General features: G+C 40.4%; 1 protein-coding gene across 2 annotated transcripts in view; it reads right to left on the bottom strand.

Annotated features, from left to right (window-relative positions):
- Positions 1-19,389, bottom strand: part of STK32B (serine/threonine kinase 32B) — a gene marked incomplete at both ends in the record, with an annotated part of 177,057 nt that overhangs the window by 40,177 nt on the left and 117,491 nt on the right. Inside the window, 2 exons of one of the 2 annotated variants that reach the window (XM_082315307.1) lie at positions 6,917-7,006; positions 16,109-16,146. In XM_082315307.1, coding sequence (XP_082171433.1) covers positions 6,917-7,006; positions 16,109-16,146 — 128 coding nt within the window. The remainder of the gene's footprint in view (positions 1-6,916; positions 7,007-16,108; positions 16,147-19,389) is intronic. The other variant, XM_082315308.1, reaches the window with a different exon arrangement.

Below are 19,389 nucleotides of genomic sequence, written 5' to 3'. Positions count from 1 at the left end.
TCATTGCCCCCTCTCCCACCTCTGCTGGAGCTCTCTCCCCCCTCAGATCTGCCTGCAGAGCTCCGCATCAGATCAGGCCCTTTCGGGCAGGTTAAAAAAAAAAAAAGCCCAAACCAAAACTACCACTTGAACTCCGTGTGGGAGGTTTTTGACTGAAATAGTCAAAGAAATGATTATATTAGCAGTTTTGCTGTAAGATCTCAAAGGATGGTAGCAGGTCAGAGAGCAGAGGGAGGTGAAAAGCAGCTGGAGACAGTAACTTCTTTCCTGATCTCCCGAGGTTTTTCAGCTGCTTCTGTGTGTACTCGTTAATGTCAGAGACAAAACCTGAATATCCACTCACAGCTCAGTGCTTAATCCCCTCAGCTGCGGTGCTCCTAGTGCGAGCTGAAAACCCCAACAGCACGGCAAGTATTTATTTCAGCACCTCAAAGCCTCACACGTCTGCTCTCAGTTCTTGCTTATCGGCACAAACAGAAGCCTCCCGGCTCGTGCTGGCATTGTGATATTTCCCTGGGATCAAAAGGGTAGGTAGCGACAACACCAGTGAATCTCTGTAGGCAGTCAAACCCTTGGTAGGAAAAGGGTGGGGTTTTAAAAAACCTAAACACTGCCTTACCTGCACTCAAAAAGCAACGAGCTGCAAAACACTATTTAATTTCAGAGTGCTATTTAGTACGAGTGCAAGGAAGACCAAGGTTGAATGCCTTTGAAAACCCAACTCCAAATTTGTCTCTGCTATATTGTAACTGCCTCAGGAACAAATTCAGCCCTACAGGATATTTTTACTTTACCTGTAAGGTTGATATTGGGACATCCACTAGTTTTCCTCTGACTCCAATAGTACTCCCACACAGTATTAATTAATAGATATGGATGACTCATACGTTTTAGAAGTTCAGTGGACCTGTGTAAATCCACACTCTTCTGGTAATCTCAGGCATACAGCCATTCTTCACCATGACAGAAACCTATGAAGGCAGCTGTGAAAATCTGAGATAACAAGCCTGTAGGATAGGAAGGGGGTAGCTGAATCTTTTCACATAATTTACGGCTTATTTCATTGGCTTTGGATTTTTGTCAGGTGTATTTATATCATAAAATGTATTTCATCGGTTTGATTTGAAGTAAAGTCACGGTGCATTATTCAGATAACATCAGCCTCTGATGAAGAAAACCGCAAAGCCTCTACCTAACCCCCCTAACCCTCCTACCACCAGAAACAGAAACAAATCCCAAACAAACCCTAAACCACCAAAATTTATAACCTGTGAATGGAAAGGTTTTGCAACACTTACGAACAATATACAAATGTATGGAAATTGATCATTCAAACAGGAAACATTTCAGTGAGTAAAAGGCATGTGATGTAGGACTCAAATACATCTAAAGTATGCAAGGGTGAGGAATAAACAAAAGGCGATATGTGTAATGTTTTCTAGATATGTTTTAGTATTTAACATTTTGTTTTGTAGCTGACCAACCTGTTGCAGGGGAGAGGGCCGTTACTGCAAATGGGTGCCCAGCACAGAGCACATTCTCTGAGACATAAGCATATTTCTTGCAGCCTGCATGAGGGACCAATATAAGAAACATCTTTTTTTTTCTCATAAAGATGGAACAGTGTTGAAAATGGCAAACACTTACACAGGTTCTTCCAGCCAGGCAAAGGCACACTTTCTTTAAACTCAAGAAGCGTAATGAATAACCTTCTGCAGGAAGAAAGAGCCACAGCTGAATATCCCAGGCACAGGCTGCGGCCAGGGACCATGTCCTGCCCTGCACTGGCTTTCCTGGTCTGCATCCCAGTGCAGGCTGGAGGGGGCTCCTCCACAAGTGCTTGTATTCATTTGTTGGCAGGAGGCAAGCCTGCCAAAAGTCAGCTAGGTCTCAAAGGACATTTTGCATTGCGTGCCAGCGGAGGATGGCAGCCTGAAAACTTATGAGTTTTCAAAGGGCTATTCCTGCAATAAAACCTTTGACAACACCCTCAATCACAGCTGTTGCAGAAGGTTTGAGCAGTGAATTTGTAATGATAAAGTCAGGCACGGGTGACACATACATTTGCTAAACCAGCTTAAGGCACACATTGTATTTTACAGCCGCAGTCGTCTGAACAGAGACAGAAACTCTGAAGACCCCCGAATACTAAGAAGCTGACTTCACTTCAGCATTCCAGGTCAATGGCTTTGAGAAGTAAAACTGCAGAAGCAGCTGGAAGTAGCTTGTCCTGCCAGGCTGTTGGCCTCGTTCCTTTCAGATTCACCGTTGTCCATATTTTTGTTGCCTATGTGTGGTAGGCATTTCACTTGTCTGAATGAATCGGCTGGGAAGTGGGAACATAGAGAAATTATCAGGGTTTCTGGAGAAACATTCAGTTTCAGATACATTGCATTCTGCATAACCATTTAATAAGTAGGGAAATAGGCAGGGAAAACTTCAGGCTGAGAAAGACTTAGGGGCAAAAAGGCTAATGTGAAGTGGGATTAAACAAAGGCTGCAGGAGCTGACTCACACCATGCTTAGCATTACAAGATAGGTATCTTAATCAGAACAGCTAGTGCATTTTTACAACACAATTCACAACACAACTGCGTTTTTCCTGGATACCAGTTTTATGCAGTCATGCTGCATGTGAGCAAATTGCTCCCTCGCAATTTCTCAGCCTATTTCAATCAGATTTCAAATAGGAATGGAGGCTTTAGAGATAATATTTTTCTGTTTATTTCCTTAAATTGGCCATAGGAAGAAGTGAGAAATCCTGTACGTACCTCTACTAAGGGAAAGGTTGGAGAGTGCCCTCATATATTATTAAACATAACAGGATCCACATGAGGGTAAGCCTTTATAAACCTCCAAGAGGGAGAAAAAGGTTTCATCACATCATATACCTTCATCATCATGAAAACCAGCATAGCGTAAAGCATGTCTTACAGGAACCACTAAGTTTCCTTGGTTCTGGTGCTCAGCAAGTACCTTGCTTGAAGGTGATTTTGTCTTGTTACACCAAGGTTAAAGGGTGGCTTAAATTCCTGGTGATTAAAGCTTACTACCAACCATAGAGCCAACTTTCCCAACTCTTTTTTTCTATTTCTCTCATTGTCTAAATGGCTTAGGAGAAGCCACATGCAAAGTCTTTGATACAGCCTTAAAGCCAGAAATCATATGGGCTTAAATACCTATCAATCAGGAGCAAACCCAAAACTTTCTTAATTTGAGCACTGCAACTGAAAATCTTTGTAGCATTTCACTAAAGTTATGATTCTTCACAAAACTAAAGGTGTAAACTAAAAGAGGAAAGGAAGTGAAATCAGTGCACTTAGAGGAAAAAGCAGCACCAATGAGTGTCTGGCCATATCTGTCAACCTCTTAATATTTGAGATTTGCTGAAGCTTTGATATCCAAGCTGTGCCACACAGAATCCTCACCAATCACTTTTCACCTGAAAGAGAGGATTTTTACAGCTTTAAAAGTGTTCCTGCCTTCTTACAGCTCCAGATAAATGCAAGGATGACTCCTGACTCTTTCCGAGTAGTGAAGACTGCATTTGTGGTTTTTGCAGTATTTTTATATTTCCAAGAGGTGAGGACGGCACACTGGAAAGCAGGTAAGCTGGTGGATGGTGCTGTAGTCTCTTCATAAAGGGAAAGAGAGCATTTTTCTTGTTCTGTTTCTTCTTGTGAGATTGTTGGATGTGGAGAAGACCTGATATGTGAGGAGGGAGGTTCAGGGGCAGAACAGCTGCATGAGCTGAGGTGAACCAAGACAACAGTTTGCTAGTATGTAAAGTTATAATCTTGTTCCCATCTTCCCTCCACTCCAGGTCTATAGTTTACCTCCTTCCTTGGGTCATCTTGGGCTCTTATTGGACCCTCCAGGAACTCATTTACCTCTCTGGGAAGGCAACGAGGCTCAGCTGTCCACAGCACTCTGAACTTAGGTCAGAGAAACTATTTGCCATGATGTTAAGCTGACGAATGATTGCAAAATAGTAAGGCTACAGGGACGTATCTATCCCGAGGATTAGTATTTTCCTACTAAATACAAGGAATCCAGAATTTTCTAGCAAATGGAGAATACCATGCAAAGGGACACAAGCGGAGTTCAGGCAGGATGGACTGGACTTGAACAGCTCCACATCGAATAGGCAGGTTTGCTAAGATGAATCTCAGTATTTCCTTTCTTTGTACTATCTCCTGGCAAACATAAGCTACACAAAGAACAAGGTACCCCTCCTCCTTGGGGTGGGGGTGGAGGGTAGGAATTCCAAAAAGACAGGGTAATTTTTCATAATTTTATCCTTAAAATACCAAATCAGGGTACTTGGCACTTGCTACAGACTTTTGTGCTTTCGGCTGTTAAAAGCTAGTTTTTTTTCTTGTGAGAAAAGCCTGCCAAGAGAGACCACTAATGAACTAAGAAGGTGGTGGTCCACCTATGTGTGCAGATGGGCTGAAAGATGCTCCAAAGGACACTAAGTTTCCTGTTAGCTCTCAGCAAAATATTTGAAGAACACTCACATACATTTTTGTGCAGCTGTGTTAACTAATCTGCTTCTAATCATTAGCTGCCAGACGATCTCTTTATTCCACAAGTTCAGACTATGACAGACAGATGCTAAAATGCTAACTGACCCCTAAGCAAGTACTCAGCTTTTTTCTGCTTTCGTAATAATTATGCTTTTTAATGTAAAACTGTGCAACCGCTTCAAGATTAAAAATGTAAGGCCATCAAAATAGTCATTTAATTTACTACCTAATTAAAAATCAGAAGAGACTATTGTTATGTCTGCAGTCATCCTCACATTTAAACACGGAAAACATCTATTCTGAATTCGTTTGAGCTCCTGCAAAATGGCTGCTCTTCAAGGGTACTTTTAAATAATTTGTGTAATAAGAATTTGCACATCTAATGACAATGGCTACTAGAAGATTGTAGGCAGCTATTTAAGCAGAATTTGTGAGCTCTGAGACATAAACTTCTCACAGAAATGCAAAACTGCCATATAAAAATGTTGGAATCTTTTAACATTTCAGTCATCATGTATGTAAGGAAGGGCACTGCTTGAATGTAATTAGTTTGACATGTCCGTTGTACACCTATTTGTCTGTATGTATTGGGGGAGGTCAAATTACTTGTAGAAAAAAAATGCTTTTTTCCTGAGTTTTTGTTGTTTTGTTTTGTTTTTTTTTTTTTCATAAATAAACCCATGACATATTGGCAAAAATGCTCAAACAAGTCCTTTTTAAACTAAAGCTGTTGGTGTAAGTGAGATTGCAGCATCCCTTCCTCTCTCTTTTTACCATGTTGAATAGGGAACCAGTGGTGCAACATCAAACACTCAGGTACCAGCCCCGAGGGGAAGCTCAGTACCCAGACTTGGTCTCCTAATGCTCTGTATCCGATGCCTGTGCAGTCATCTCATCTAAGTAGTGACACTGAACTAGCCACTCAGCTAGAGCTAACCAATACAAAATGCTGAGAAAATTTTCATCTAAAATCTCATTCCTCTGCATAACTTCAATGCTTGAATCAAGACTACATAAAATGTTCCTTGGTCTGTTTTGAGTACATGTATAAGAATCAGCTAACCAGCGTCAGGTTGGTGCACTGGTCACAAGCCCAAGTGGCACAGAGTGGCTACACACATGTTATTGTATCCTATTAATTGTCAAAATATGACAGCTATGCCCAAGCTGATCAGGGGCAATAGACTCCAGCCCCTGCTAACTCCCTGGGAATTGTTTGGGAGAGTGTTATCTGATTCATGCGCAAACCACATCACATCTGAAAACATGACTCTGCTTCGGTGCCTGGGACTGCTCTGACAGTCTCACAGCTGGTACGAAGGCACCCTGCAGACACCTGCCTGCTTCATGTACAGGTTGGTACCGTGCTCTTTGTGCTGCCAAAAACATACGTGTTAATTCCTATTTCTTGGGCACATCCTTTTACTCTTATGCTAACCTGCAGAATTGTGGTAACACAATTGCCTTTGGTTCCCTGAATGACATTTTCAGAATATGGTAATTTACCAGTATTTCCCCAGTGCATGGGTGTTAGATGTGCTCTGAGCATGTCTGCTAGAGAAAGCCCTTGGACACACACATAGCTCTTAGTCTGGTTTCCAGAAAGCAAATAAGTTTAGTCTTGAGCTTGTTATCTCCACAGGCACTGACAATTATATATACAGACAGCATTAAAACAGCAGATGTGTAGGAAGCCACAAATAGGATAAATCACACCTATTCTTAGTTGTGGAAGCTTGCCTAACTTTGGTGGGACAAATGACCTCCAGGAGATGCCTTCTGTCCTTCAGCTCAAGGGGAAGTCTGAATTATTATCTTAGCGATGTTTAACATTTAGACACACGAGAACAGATGAACTGAATTTTACTCTCCCAGCCTTCAATCTATCTATGCATTTAAATTACATGATTAAAAGATATAAAATGCCCCTAAAAGCCATAGGGCAAGCACTTAAGGGGTTAGTTACATAGGACTGTAACAGACACATTTTTGAGGAACTCGGTGTAGCAAAGGAATTAAGGATGTGCCTATATACTTTTAAACTGACATTACATGTTCTCTGCTAAATCATCGCCACAGTGGTACAAATATAATCATATATTCTTGTCTCCAGATGTGGGGGTTTGCAGGAAGTAACACAATTGAAACTCTCCTGAATTTGCTTCACAAAACCAAACAGAACCTGACTAAAAGCAGTGTGGAGACCAAGCTCCTGCCCAATCCCTCCATCTCTAATGTTTTCCATTGCTAACACATATATACTGTCAAAAAAAGAAGTTGACCACATTTATTGTATGGTTTTACAACTTAAAATCCTTTCAATATACCATTAGTCAACATTAATGTGTATGCTTTCTTACATTTTTAAAAGGGTCGTGAAAACTTACCCATATAGGGTTTTGTGCCAGCCATGGAAGAAGCTTTTTCTGAGCCTTTCACTATGGTTGCTATGTTAAAGTCAGTGATATGAACATGTCCTGCAATTACACAAAGTAAAATCAGAAGTTAAAATAGCACATCATAGAAATATTCGTTCCTTTGTTTAACATTTGAGTGATAATGGAAAGAAATTAAATTGGAAATATTCATAACAATTCACGGAAACTTACTGTTAAATGTTGCTCATAGCTAGAAAAATCATATTGGCAACAAAATGATGGAATACTTTTCCTGTAGGGTTGTGTCCACTATCTGCTCGCAGTGATGAACCTTTTTTGCTGGTCACTCCAAACCCCCTCCTGCTGTGAATGTTAGGGACAGTAACTGTCTTCTAGAGCAGTAACATGCAGGAACACTGCTGAATTTTGTGAAGCTATGTGTGAAATCTAGCTCTCCTTATCTCCAACTAGAGCCACCCCTTGCCCTCTCAGGTACTTGTCACGCCTGTCTGCTGTCATCATATCCACTTCAGGTTATCATCAGTCCAGCTTTTTCTGAGTGTCCTCAGGGCAAAAAGGGAGCCGAGAAGAAAAAGGGTAGTTTTATCATACAATAACTATAAAATTAGATCCATGGTAACAGAAGAGTGTGTATGTAACAGCAGCAGGTCCAAATGATCGCTCGTTTGACAGCAGGTTGCAAGATGAAAGATAAGTGACACAAGTCAGCCTGTGGACTTGCTGCCTGACCAGCCAGACAGCTGACTTAAACTGAACTAATCAGGCTGGATGGCCCAAACCTGCTCTCATTACTTTTTTCCTGGGGTGGTTTACAACAAGGATAGGTTAAATTGCTCCACCACAGTGAAACAATAGTTGTTAATCCTGGCTTGCCATAGGCAGGTAAATTGAATGCAAATCCAGCCTGAAAATGTATCTGCAGACTTTTAATTTGATAAATCTGCTGTTAGGTTTTGCACCTTCCACTTAAGGATTAGTTTTATACTGTGGAGTGATGCAGACATTCGGTTGTCTGGGATTACATCTGGCAATGCCATTGTGGAGGACAGAGTACAGGGGAAGGTACTCTCTTCCCTGGCTTAGCCCTGCACTCAGATCAGGATTAATACATCATGTGTTGAACTAGACTCTTGAATGACAGGCTCCTGTGATTTTTTTTAGCTCAAGATCTCAACCTCATTCAGCCCACAGAATGGAGCAGGCTTTGGGCATGATGCAGTTATTAAGCGAAGGAGGTTGTTATCGTGTTTTCTGCCAAAGATGAAAAGAGTGTAACAAAGGACGGATGTTGAATGTTACCGCAGTGCCCGACTGAGGAACAGCAGTCTCAACAAAAGATTTTGCTGCTCCGACAGTCTAACCTAGATCCTGCTCAAAGTCCCCAGGAAATGCATCTGCCAACCTCTAACAAGTCTGCAGCCATGAATGTGTGAACTGAAATTCTGAGAGTCCCCTAATTTAGCCAGATCTGAGCTCTTTTTGAAGGGAAAAAGAAGGCGGCACATCCCACTGCCAAAATTAAAGCCATTTCTCCAAATGGGAGACACAGTAGAAGTTTTCGATGAAATGGTTTGCATGCTTTCTGCAGTATTCTCAAAACAACTGCCTACATTTTATTGACACTTTCCCCTAAGACACGCAGCCCAGAAAGACGTCTACACATGGCAGACAAAACCTGTGAGCAGATGAAAGTGATCACTTTATACGGGGCAGGAGGTGTCAGGCTGCCATAACAAGAATTAGTGTTCACAGTCCAGCCTGCCATCAGATTTCAAGGTGGTATTCCTCCTTCCTGGTGGCCAGACTGTAGCATGTTTGCAGTTTATTTCTGCAATAATAAAACACCATGACAGAAAGCTTCTTGAAAAAGAGAATTGGACCACATACAGCCACCTCATGGCAGTAGTTTTAAGTAATTCTGTGTGTGCTGTAGAATGAAAAGCTGCAAAGATCTCGGCAGGCTAATACTTTCTCTTTTTTTGACAGATAAATATAAAGTTCTGTCATTTAAGTGACAACATTGTAAGTGATGCTCCCTATTAGAATGCCAGCATGATAGCCTGTTGCAAAACACCTATCGCATAATGGCCATTCAGATTGATCCAAATAGTGGATTTGCAATGAAAATTGCCTCTCCTGCAGTGCATTGTTTTCTCTCCCTTTTATTAGATTTCTTCTCATTTAACAAAACCAAAATAGCACACGTGAAGTGTTGCATATATTGGTTGGTGGTTTTTGTTAAAAATGCCTTTATGCAAGGTAAGCGATGGATTGGGAAGATAGGTTCTGCATAGGTCCTCCGCATCCTGCTGCTATAGTAGCAATGGGCAGTTCCTGTACGTGTAGCAGGGCACAGCAGACCCACGTTGGTACCGCTGGAAAAACTCCACCTTTGCTCTATCCCATCACACGGCCACCCCACGGCCCATGGGCTGCCTGCAGGCAGCCTTTGCCTGTTGCTCAGAGGGCTGCTAATGAGCTACGGAGGGAAAACAAGGTGTCCCGTAGGCAGGCGGATGGCTGTGCTGCCGCAGGGACTGCACACAGTGCTTGGTGGGAGCCGGGGGCATGGGGAGAGGCCGTGTCTGGGATTGAGTCAGAGCAGGGTGCGGTGGGGAATGAGCCCCCTGCACCTGTCGGCAGTGGAGGAGGGCTGGAGGGATGTCAAGGCAGAGCTCTGCTTGCCTGCATGCACCAACTGAATGGTTTCAACTCTTTTAAGCCTAGTGACTTGTTTTGTTTGGGTTTTATTTTAAGTTTTTCATTCCTGGTGTGAATATTTCAAGAGACAGTTAGACCCCAATTCTCTGTAGGAGTCTTTCTAATCAGCCTCTAATACATCTTTTTACTGCAACTGTTGCATATAGGAAAAGGAAAGGTAGCTATTGCTGCAGTAAACATGCTGGGATACTGGCCACTTCATAGTGTTTCCAAAATTTCAATTCATGGGGACTTTTTCCCATCTAAGCTTCACACCTTGTACTTGATCTCCCTTTCTGGATATTATCATGAACACCTAAATGTCAAAACCATGCCTGCACCCTGGCTCCCTTCTCAGGTACCAGGTACAATATTGAACTAAGCAGTATGTCAGCTCCACTTGGGTTTAGCTTTTAAGAGCTGTGAAGCAGAGCAGTGCCCAAGAAATTCAGCAGTACCTAACTAAATTCAAGTATGACAGGGGAAGAGCTCATTGCTTAATTCCCATGGCTACATGACCCCATGTGATAATAAGACCGGGTGGAGAGGAGGGAAGAAAAGGTAAATGACCACATTCCTCTGGCTCTCTGCAGAGTAGCTTTTTCAAAGCATCCCAGACTGCACAGATTTCATGTACACCAACACGTACATTGTAAGCAGAATGTATCTCAGTGTTTCAAAAATCTCATTCCTCCAGTAGCTTCCAGTTAAGGCTTTAACAGAGAAAATTTGTAAGTTAATACCTATAGCACAGTATGACTCGGAGAATCTTTATGCATGCACTTCAGAAGTGCTGTCTGGCTTTTATGCCTCATTCTTCCACGTGGCCTGAAATCTCAGTATCTGAGGTAAACAGCAAATGGTCTTTGTTTGGACTATTATTTAATTTTTGCTAAATGAGAACAAATCATAATGACAATTAAAACAAGTCCTGAAAGGTGGCTGAGGCTGGCTGACTAACATTTAGCAGAGGAAAATGTACATGACTTCAAACCTCATTGAATTTCTCAGAGTCTGAAACCAAAGGGGTGAATGTGAGGGCAGAGAGAAGAAATACCAGACTGGAGTTAATGCCACCGACTCAGCATGCATCAGAGCTGATGGGAAATCTCTACACAGTAACATTTTGGAGAAAATTCAGATCTGGTTTGCCCTCAGAAGGTCAAACCCTATGAACAACTTAAAAAGCATCTCTCTGGGTTGATCTGTACTATGTAAGCTGGTATCCACGTGAACTTGGCATGACTTGGCAGTCTGCCACTTATCATCAGGGAGATTGTTAGAAACCTTATTGTACTGCTATAGAGGAGTTCAGCAAGGCTGTGCATTTCAAAAGGGTAGGCTGTTTAACGGTCATGTAGGCATGTAAAACTTTCAAATATATTTTCAAAGTGTAGATAGCTTCAGGTGAATGAATTATTCTCAGAACACTCATCTTGTTAATCAATGTCGGAGGGTTAAATGAGACACAGTGCTTGAAAATTGTCTGTAGGTATGATGATGACCAGCCCTAATGCAGTCACACCAGGAACATCTTTAGTGGAGACTTTATGTCTCCCAGACATCACTATAGAGTAATAATGTTGCCAGTTCTGTTGTTCAGAAGTTATCATCAGGGTTCTAAATATTGAATTTATGGGTGGGTTAAGACCAGGATTGCTCATTGACTGCATTTTTCAATTTTGCTGCTAGTTTTCAAGTGAGAGCTGATATTCTCATCTAATCAAGGAAATAAAGTTTTAAGGAAAAACTTGATGATCATAAAACAATATAATCATATATAAAGAAGCACATACAAATGCCAGCTTGAATCTGCCTTGCTGTCTCATAAAAGAAATGATTACTGAATAAAATTATTACTAATGGCTGCAAAAATTCAGTCTAAAAAAAAAAAACCACCAAATCTAATAAACATAATTAGTCCTGTTAAGGCTAAGAGTGAAATATTAGGTCTGTGATTTCAATATGGAGAACCACGAGGAAGCAGTTCCAACACTAGAATAGGAGGCATTCAGTGTAATCAGCAGATAGCACCTTCAAAACAAACAGGTAGTCAGTCTTCACATAATCTGTGTTTAAGCTAAGGAATACTTTGCCACAAGATGTGAAGGATGTTAAAAGTTCCTTCCACCAAAGGAAGCACCAGAAAAAAAAACATGGAGAAGACCACTGAAAGTTATTAAATTCATGGAAACCATATCCAGCTCAGGAAATGCTTGAGGCTAGAGGCTGGGTGAGTACGTGGGGGAAGTACCACAAAAACCTGCCTTGTTTTATATCCTGCTGTGTCATTCACTTTTTGGCAATTCTGGGAGATAAGAAACTCAATTAGATGGGTCTTTGATCCACTATCTTCCACCCTGAAACTGAAAGCCTGGGTATCCATAACACTATCTACGACAACATAGAGGGGCAAAGGGAGCAGTGCATTATAAGGAGAAGCTAAAAAGGCTGAGGGTCTTCAGCTGAGACAGGAGAGCACTGAAGCAGTTTTTTAATATTGTGAAGACTGTGATTGTAAGCTATTATTTACCAAATCCTGCAATTCTGGAGGTAGAGGATGGTTTTCTGAAAAGAGAATGGTTCAAGTCAGATGAAAGAAAACACTTTTCTTTCATGAAGGATGGTGAATTTCTACAGCTTGTTGCTCCAGGAGGTTGTAGAGGCCAATATCAGCAGCAGCTTCAAAGAGGCAATAGAAAATCTCATTGACAAAGGTTCATCCAGACTCTAAAGAGGAATATGCAGAGATACCCTAATGTCCTAATATAAACATTGTGGGTAATAGGGAGCACTGAAGCACTCAATGACTGGAAGTGGCAAAGGGCATGCTCCATGAATAGTATCTCCTCTTGCTACTGGCTGTGACAGAATACTGGCCAAGGTCTTGGGTCTGACCCAGCAGGGAGCTGTCCTCGGTAAACCAAGCAGGGACCTTGCTGGGTCTTATGAAATGATGTCCTGAAAAACTTTCCTGAGAGGAAATCAAACCCTTGCAAATTTCCTGTAAACAGAGTGTAATAATGGTGTGGTCACTCTGAACAATGCAAAACCTGGATCCCAAAGTAGAGCCTCATAATTCCTGCAGAATGACCAGGAATGTTAGTATCAATGGTGTTACTAAATAACTGTAGAAATAATGTTATCATCTCTGAAAAAAGGCAACGTACTAATCTGTTTGCCACTGCTTGCTTTTCTGCATCTTAGGTCTTCCGCGTCTCCTTAGACATCATAGCGAATAGATCATGGAAAGATTTAAAGACATCTTTAATTCCTTTGATATTTCAGAAAAAAATACAACATGGACCAGACTTGCCAGCTTTCAGCTCTAAACACTATTATTTCAGTTATATTGTTCTAAACCATTAAAACAAAAGGAATAGTACAGGAAGCAGAATACTGTTATTGAGTATTCTATAATGCTTTTCTCTGTGCAATACAATAATAATAGCTCTCCTGAACCATCAGGTAGTCCCTTCAGCTATCAGTGGAATAATTCTGTTTCAGATGCATGTTAGCAGAACAGAGCACTACTACTAAATTTAGAGATTAGTGTTAGTTGTAAGAGGAAGATCTTTCTGGGAAAGCTGAAAGGGAAACATAACAAGAGAGCTTTATGGACAGCATTCATTTCCTTAGAGAGGTCTGATTCCAGTTCAGAGAGTGAAACCTGAAAACATCCCTGCTTTCTCTCCTCAGATGAGACTCCCTTATGGGATGGAGAATCTCTCCAGGAGCCCCTTCTGGTAGGGGCTGAACACTATTTTAAGCAGCTGATTACCCCATTCTCATGTAGCATTACGCTTCTCATGATCATCAAACATTTATTTCCACTGATGCATCAGAACCTGTGCTCAGCAGTGTTAAGATGTGGCTTTGCTGAAAAGTATATGGGAAAATTCAGGCTTCCTCTGCCAGAATGATTTTGAATATGTTGTATACATTTTCGTGTTTTTTTTTCTTTATAAACTAGATTGATCATTTTTATGGGTTAAGAAAAATCTCCTGTTCTCACTATTTCTGTATTCCTGAGGTACATTCCCTAAGCCATACAGATAAATTGTAGTGAAACTAGTTTTAATGAGCAGAAATATCTATAATCTACAATCTTGGTATACGTTATGAAAGTCAGTCAGTTTAACTACTTGAAGATGTAAGGCAACGTGAAGGGCGTAACACTTCGCTTTGACTTCAGCCAAAATAGGTTCCTTCAGTGAGGTCAAAGAAAGAAATCTAACTCACTGAGACAAACTCTTAGTCCTAAATGGTGTGCACGTGTGATTCCATAATACTTTGTGTAAGCACAGTTTGTTCAATGAACTAAGAAAAACCCAGGGGTAAAGTCAAGCATGTAGGAAACTTGTGCCATCTTAGAGGCCACAGGCTAAAATAAAGTTCCTTCCTGTGCACCTGGTTAGACTCATATTAGGTGAATTTGTTTTGCTTCCTCTACAGCCTAGCATATTTACGGTGCATATATTTAGCACATTTTTCCATTAAGTGAAATCTGATGGTTCCGTGAAAATGATGTTACTACGTTGCGGCCTAATCAAAGCTTTTATGGACTTCAAGGATAGCATTCATCTTGCAATGTGTACATCTGTGAGGTGGATATCTATATCTTTACTCAAAGCTTCTAGGTATTAGTCACCAAAGAGACATAGATAGTGGTATATATTGCAGACATCCAAAATAAATCAGATGATCTAAACCATGTCTATGTCTTTCAATTATCTGTAAAGGAAGCCTGTGGTGACAAGCACAGTACAGACACCTGTCCTACTGATGTCACCTCATTTAGTGAGTTGAAGTGTGTGGACCCTTATCCAGGTTGAGAGAATTACATCTCATCTCATCATTACAACCACATAACAGGTCTGTGAACCAAGGATCCATGAGCTGATTAATTCTCCTAACCAAGGTCTATCTGCAAGTCTGGAGAAGCATGGTTGTTTCACCACTTGTCTGTAGGTGTGCTATGAGGGAGCAGTATTCTGCTGCTTTGCAGAAAAGGGGCTATCCATCCCTAAAATTTCCAAGCTGGCTATAGATGACTTTGTTACTGCAAGCTTATAATCACCAAAAAAACCTTCATTTTGCAGCATATCACTCATGCTGGTGTAGTTTCTTCTCTGCAATACTTGAGTCCCATTAGGAAAGCTCTCACAAGAGGCTGATTTTGTGCAGTAATTGACCTTTATGAGGGGCAAGGAGAGATAAGGGCAACTGTACTTCAAAAGCTGTCAATCAGAGATGTAACACACATACTCATTTCATGTTGCCTTTGACATCTTTAATTCACCCAGGACTTCAAGACAAGAGATTTCTATTTCATGCTTATTTGCTGATATTAGTGTCTAGGGAACATTAACACTTATGGGTCTGAAACACTAAATTCCTGAACTTCTAGATGGTTTAAAACTCCAATGTTATTTAGCTTTATTGGTTTCAATATTCCCAGGGACAAACTCCAGCTGTTTGCAATGATACTTCTTTAATCAACTTTAACTTGAATACCCAGCAGCTCTGCAATGGATTTTGAAAGATAATCGTAACTTTGGCGTAATTTCAAGCTTATATTTTCTCAAAGATTAACTGCTTTTAATCAATTTCTGAGGTGAACAAAGCACAAGACCACTTTCCCGCAGCAGCAAACACACATCTCCTTTTTCCATTTAGTTTTCCTCCTGTACGTATTTCTGTTCTGATAAAAGGTTAATGCCTTCTTTTACCTATATTTTCTCATGTTCTTCCTATGCATAGTTGCAAAAAGATGCATGAGGGTTTTAGCAAAATACTTCATAGACAGTGTATATGTGTAAAATTTAAATTTAAAGAAATTAGCTTCTGGGTTTTTTTTTTCATACCACATATTTTTTGTTTGAGATCATGGAATTAGTACTGAAAGTTCAAAGCTGATTACATTCTCTAGTCTTTTTTATGTCATTTAAGCCAGAACTACATGTAGAGCCATAAAAATTTTGCAGATTTAGAGGCAAATTTCCAAATTCCATATCTAAATTTAGGAAAGTAATTTCAGACACACACATGAGAAATAATTTGCTCTATGAAATTTCTTAGCCCTTCAGAAGTTCTAGAAGAGAAAATAAGTGCTTGGTACTGTTCTACTGGTAGGTCCCTACAAAGGGATTATGGTGATTCACAGTAATCCTGTTAATAAAATTTTAACTTCTTTGTATCGGGTGTCCGGGGTGTTCTCAATTCATATTAAATTCCTTCTTTTTCAGGTCTTGCAAATGTCAGATCAGCTTTTTTTTTTTTTTTTTTTTTTTTTTTCTTCCTTCCAGTAGTAGGCAAAATTACAAATTCCACAAAGTGGACAGGGGGACTTTGCAGAGAAAGTCCAGATTTAGGTAGGAATCCAACATCTGACACTGATTTACAAAGCACGTTATGAGCATGTCACTGAGATCTCAAGAATTAGAGACATCTGAGAGAAAGCAGTCAATATTCACTTACCATGCTCATCCAGTAGTATGTTGTCAGGTTTGATGTCCCTGTAAAATAAGGAAAGGAATGCATTACATTTCATACCCAAAGAAAACCTGCAACCTGTTTTCCCCATCTCGGTATGAGGGCCAAGTCACATAAATCATTACAAAACCAAGGAAAATCATATCATACACAAAGACAAATGATTTTTATCTACATCTTTTTACTGCTCTGAGAAAACATGCATACTAAAGAGACTCTCTAGGTTTCCATTTCATGTGGTTTTGTTTTCATATGGTTAACATTGACATGGATTTGGTTTTCAAGAGTTTGTACTTTATTCTTTATAGCAGCGGGAACAATGAGATGGAATATTTGCATCTAGGAGGTGCTTGATTGCCTCGGGGACTCTGCATTTGACAGACCCAAGAAATCTTTTAATTGGAAACATCAGTGATCTGTCCTTTCTGCCAGACTCCACTAATTTGCCACGTTCACATGCATGATCACTCACATATTGTAGAGTCCTGCTTTACGCTAACTGGGTAAGCCTAGCAGCTCTCCTTTTAGCCCCCAAATGCCCACTTGGCTGTCTGTAACAGCAGGTAGCATGCTGGGGAAAGGAGCAGGGATAAGTGAGGATGGAGATTATAATTTACTGAAGCATTAGCTGAACTCTGCCGTTCTTAGCACAAGGGAACAACATTGCCCTAGAGAGCTGCACTTTCAGGATCATTTTCTGTTGACCTATGTTCATGCTGCTGTCAGGAGGGATGGAGACAACTTTTCCCCACTATTGTTGGGCATTCCCACCCTCTTTCTTTGTCCAGTGTCATTGCTCAAGGTGGGGATCTGTTCTCGGGAAAACTCATCTCTTCCCTGTGCCAGCCTGGATTGGTCTCTGATTTGGCTCACCCTGCATCTGGGTGAGTGTGATGTGGTGGCGTTGTGGGGCACTGCCTTTTCATCGGCAACTTGTGCTTCATGCGATTACAAAGCTGTGTTCTTGGTGTGGCTTTGCCAGAGTGAGAGATGCATCAGTCCACCTTGAGCAAAACATTTGCCCCTTGGGCTAAATTTTCCACTGCTCTCAAAAGAGAAGGCACTGTAAGCTGTCAAAATAAGCTGTCGAATGAGTCTGCAAATGAACTCCAAAGAAATTCCACCTGTGTAATTTTTTTAGCCAAGGGGTGACTTGCTTATTCCAATTTAAACATTTCTCAGAAAATTCTATCCTGACTGAAATGTATTAATACATACTTAGATTTCGCTAACAAGTTTTGTCCAGTGCGCCAATAAATGACATAAGGAAAAAACCGAAATGTTGCAAAAGGAAAATGTATTACACCAGAACACCATTTTTTTTTCTTTTTTCTTTTTTTAAATTAGAGAATGACTTCTAAAGGAGACATCATACAGGAATAATATAGCAATAGCAATTATAATATGTATATTGCTTGCATGATATGAGCTCAGTCATCACCAAAACTCGACAACTTTATTGACAAAAGAAGTAAGTTTACAGCTTAGTATTCTGAATTCCATGCTTTCTGGCCTTTCCTGAGAATCGTATGAAATTATGAAGTACACTAAGATTATGTTTACAATTTGTGTAGCAGCAGCTGGGGAAACGTAGGATAAATAAGAAATTACTTTGAATCTTTCCCTGCACATTTGGAAATAATGCAGGATGTGTATGTGTCTGTGCAAGGAAAAGGATCTTACTATGAATTACCATCTGGAATGGAAATTTAAAATTATACAAATATTTCAGTGTGAAATACTGTATTCCTTCTGCACAACTTACAGGCTATCTATAAGTGCCTGATTTAGCATCAGTTCTAGTCATATGTGTAATACAAGGGGAAATCTCCTAGAGCCCATGTCATCCACAAACCTCCAAAATCTGACTTGTCTCTTTCCTCTCCCCTTGTAGTCACTTGTCATATCATTTACCGTATCAAAAACTCTCCTTCCCCTAATTCATATGGGTGAAGTTGTGAGTTACAGGCGAACTGTAGGATTGGATATCTTTGCTTACATTATAAAACTTATCTTTGGTTGAATTATCGTAGGAAATTCTATACATTTTTACATGTAATGTTATATCTAATCTCTCAATTGATGAGACAGTTTTTGGAAGAGCTACTGTTCAGCTGGTATGAAATATATTTGCTAGTAACAAAATGATCTTTTGGTTTTGATAACTGTTTTGTGATAAAAGTTGGAATTGCGATTTCATGTTGAATAGTCTTTGTGGTTGATCCATGACTTGAAAGTACAGCAATGACTTTCAATCAAAATAAGCACGTCATAGTTTTGACTGTTGAATTAAATATTTTTACACATAATAATACAGCACAATCTGACTCTGCACTTCTTGTGTGGGTAAAAAGATTGGGGTCACACCCAAGTACATTAGGGCATTTCTGTGGCTTCCTAAAATCAGTGATACATTCAACATCATTCCAAACTGTTTTCCCCAGTTTAAGAAAATAAAAAAAATAAAAATTAAGAATTGGAATGGTACAACCATTAGTACTTCACTGAGAATAAAACTGATCAAAAGGAGAAGTTCAGCTTTATGAGCTATTGCCACATGTACAACGATGCAGCACCCAGGGGTTGTTCACTACAAGACTCTGCCTTTTCTATCTTTTTTTTAAGAAGATGAGTTTAAACAGTTTGAATATCTGGTATGGTATTGCACCATTAAATAGACTATACATTTTTATTGCCACCAGAAAAGACATTGACAAATCCACTTGACAACTGTATGTATCATCAAATATATTCTTCATGCAGTTGTATCTCTAATGTTCAGAAAGTTGAGTGCTAAAATTAGATCTGTGCTTATCTTTCTGTGACTAATTCAGGCAGTGGCTGATACTTGATACAGAGGCACACAGATCATAAACCCTTTCCTACCTAAGGGATGTTCCACACCGTGGGCTCTGCCAGCTTTCCTCATTTTGCTCAGAGGCAGGACTGTAGCTGGGAGCAGGTACCACAGGGTGTATTGCCTTGCACAGAGCAGCCCAACCCCTCAATCCCTGAGGCAAATTGATAGACTCATAACCATGCCTCAAATCTTGAAATAGGCTATTTTAAACTGTTTTTACAGCAAGTAAATCCACTGGATAACTTAAGCCAGAGGGTGAACAAGTTTCTTAAGTAAGATGCTGCTGTTCTGGGATGACATGCCTGGAGAAGCGCGTGATGCATAGATTCACATGGCAGGTGAGAAAGCAAAGTGCAAGGTCACCGTGAAGAGTGCCTTCCAGCAGCACTCTTATGTGGTTATCCCC

This window comes from Platalea leucorodia (assembly GCF_965183815.1).
Source record: "Platalea leucorodia genome assembly, chromosome: 6".
NCBI lineage: Eukaryota > Metazoa > Chordata > Aves > Pelecaniformes > Threskiornithidae > Platalea > Platalea leucorodia.
The sequence above is the reverse complement of the archived record's forward strand: the minus strand, read 5'-3'. Positions and strand labels throughout refer to the sequence as shown.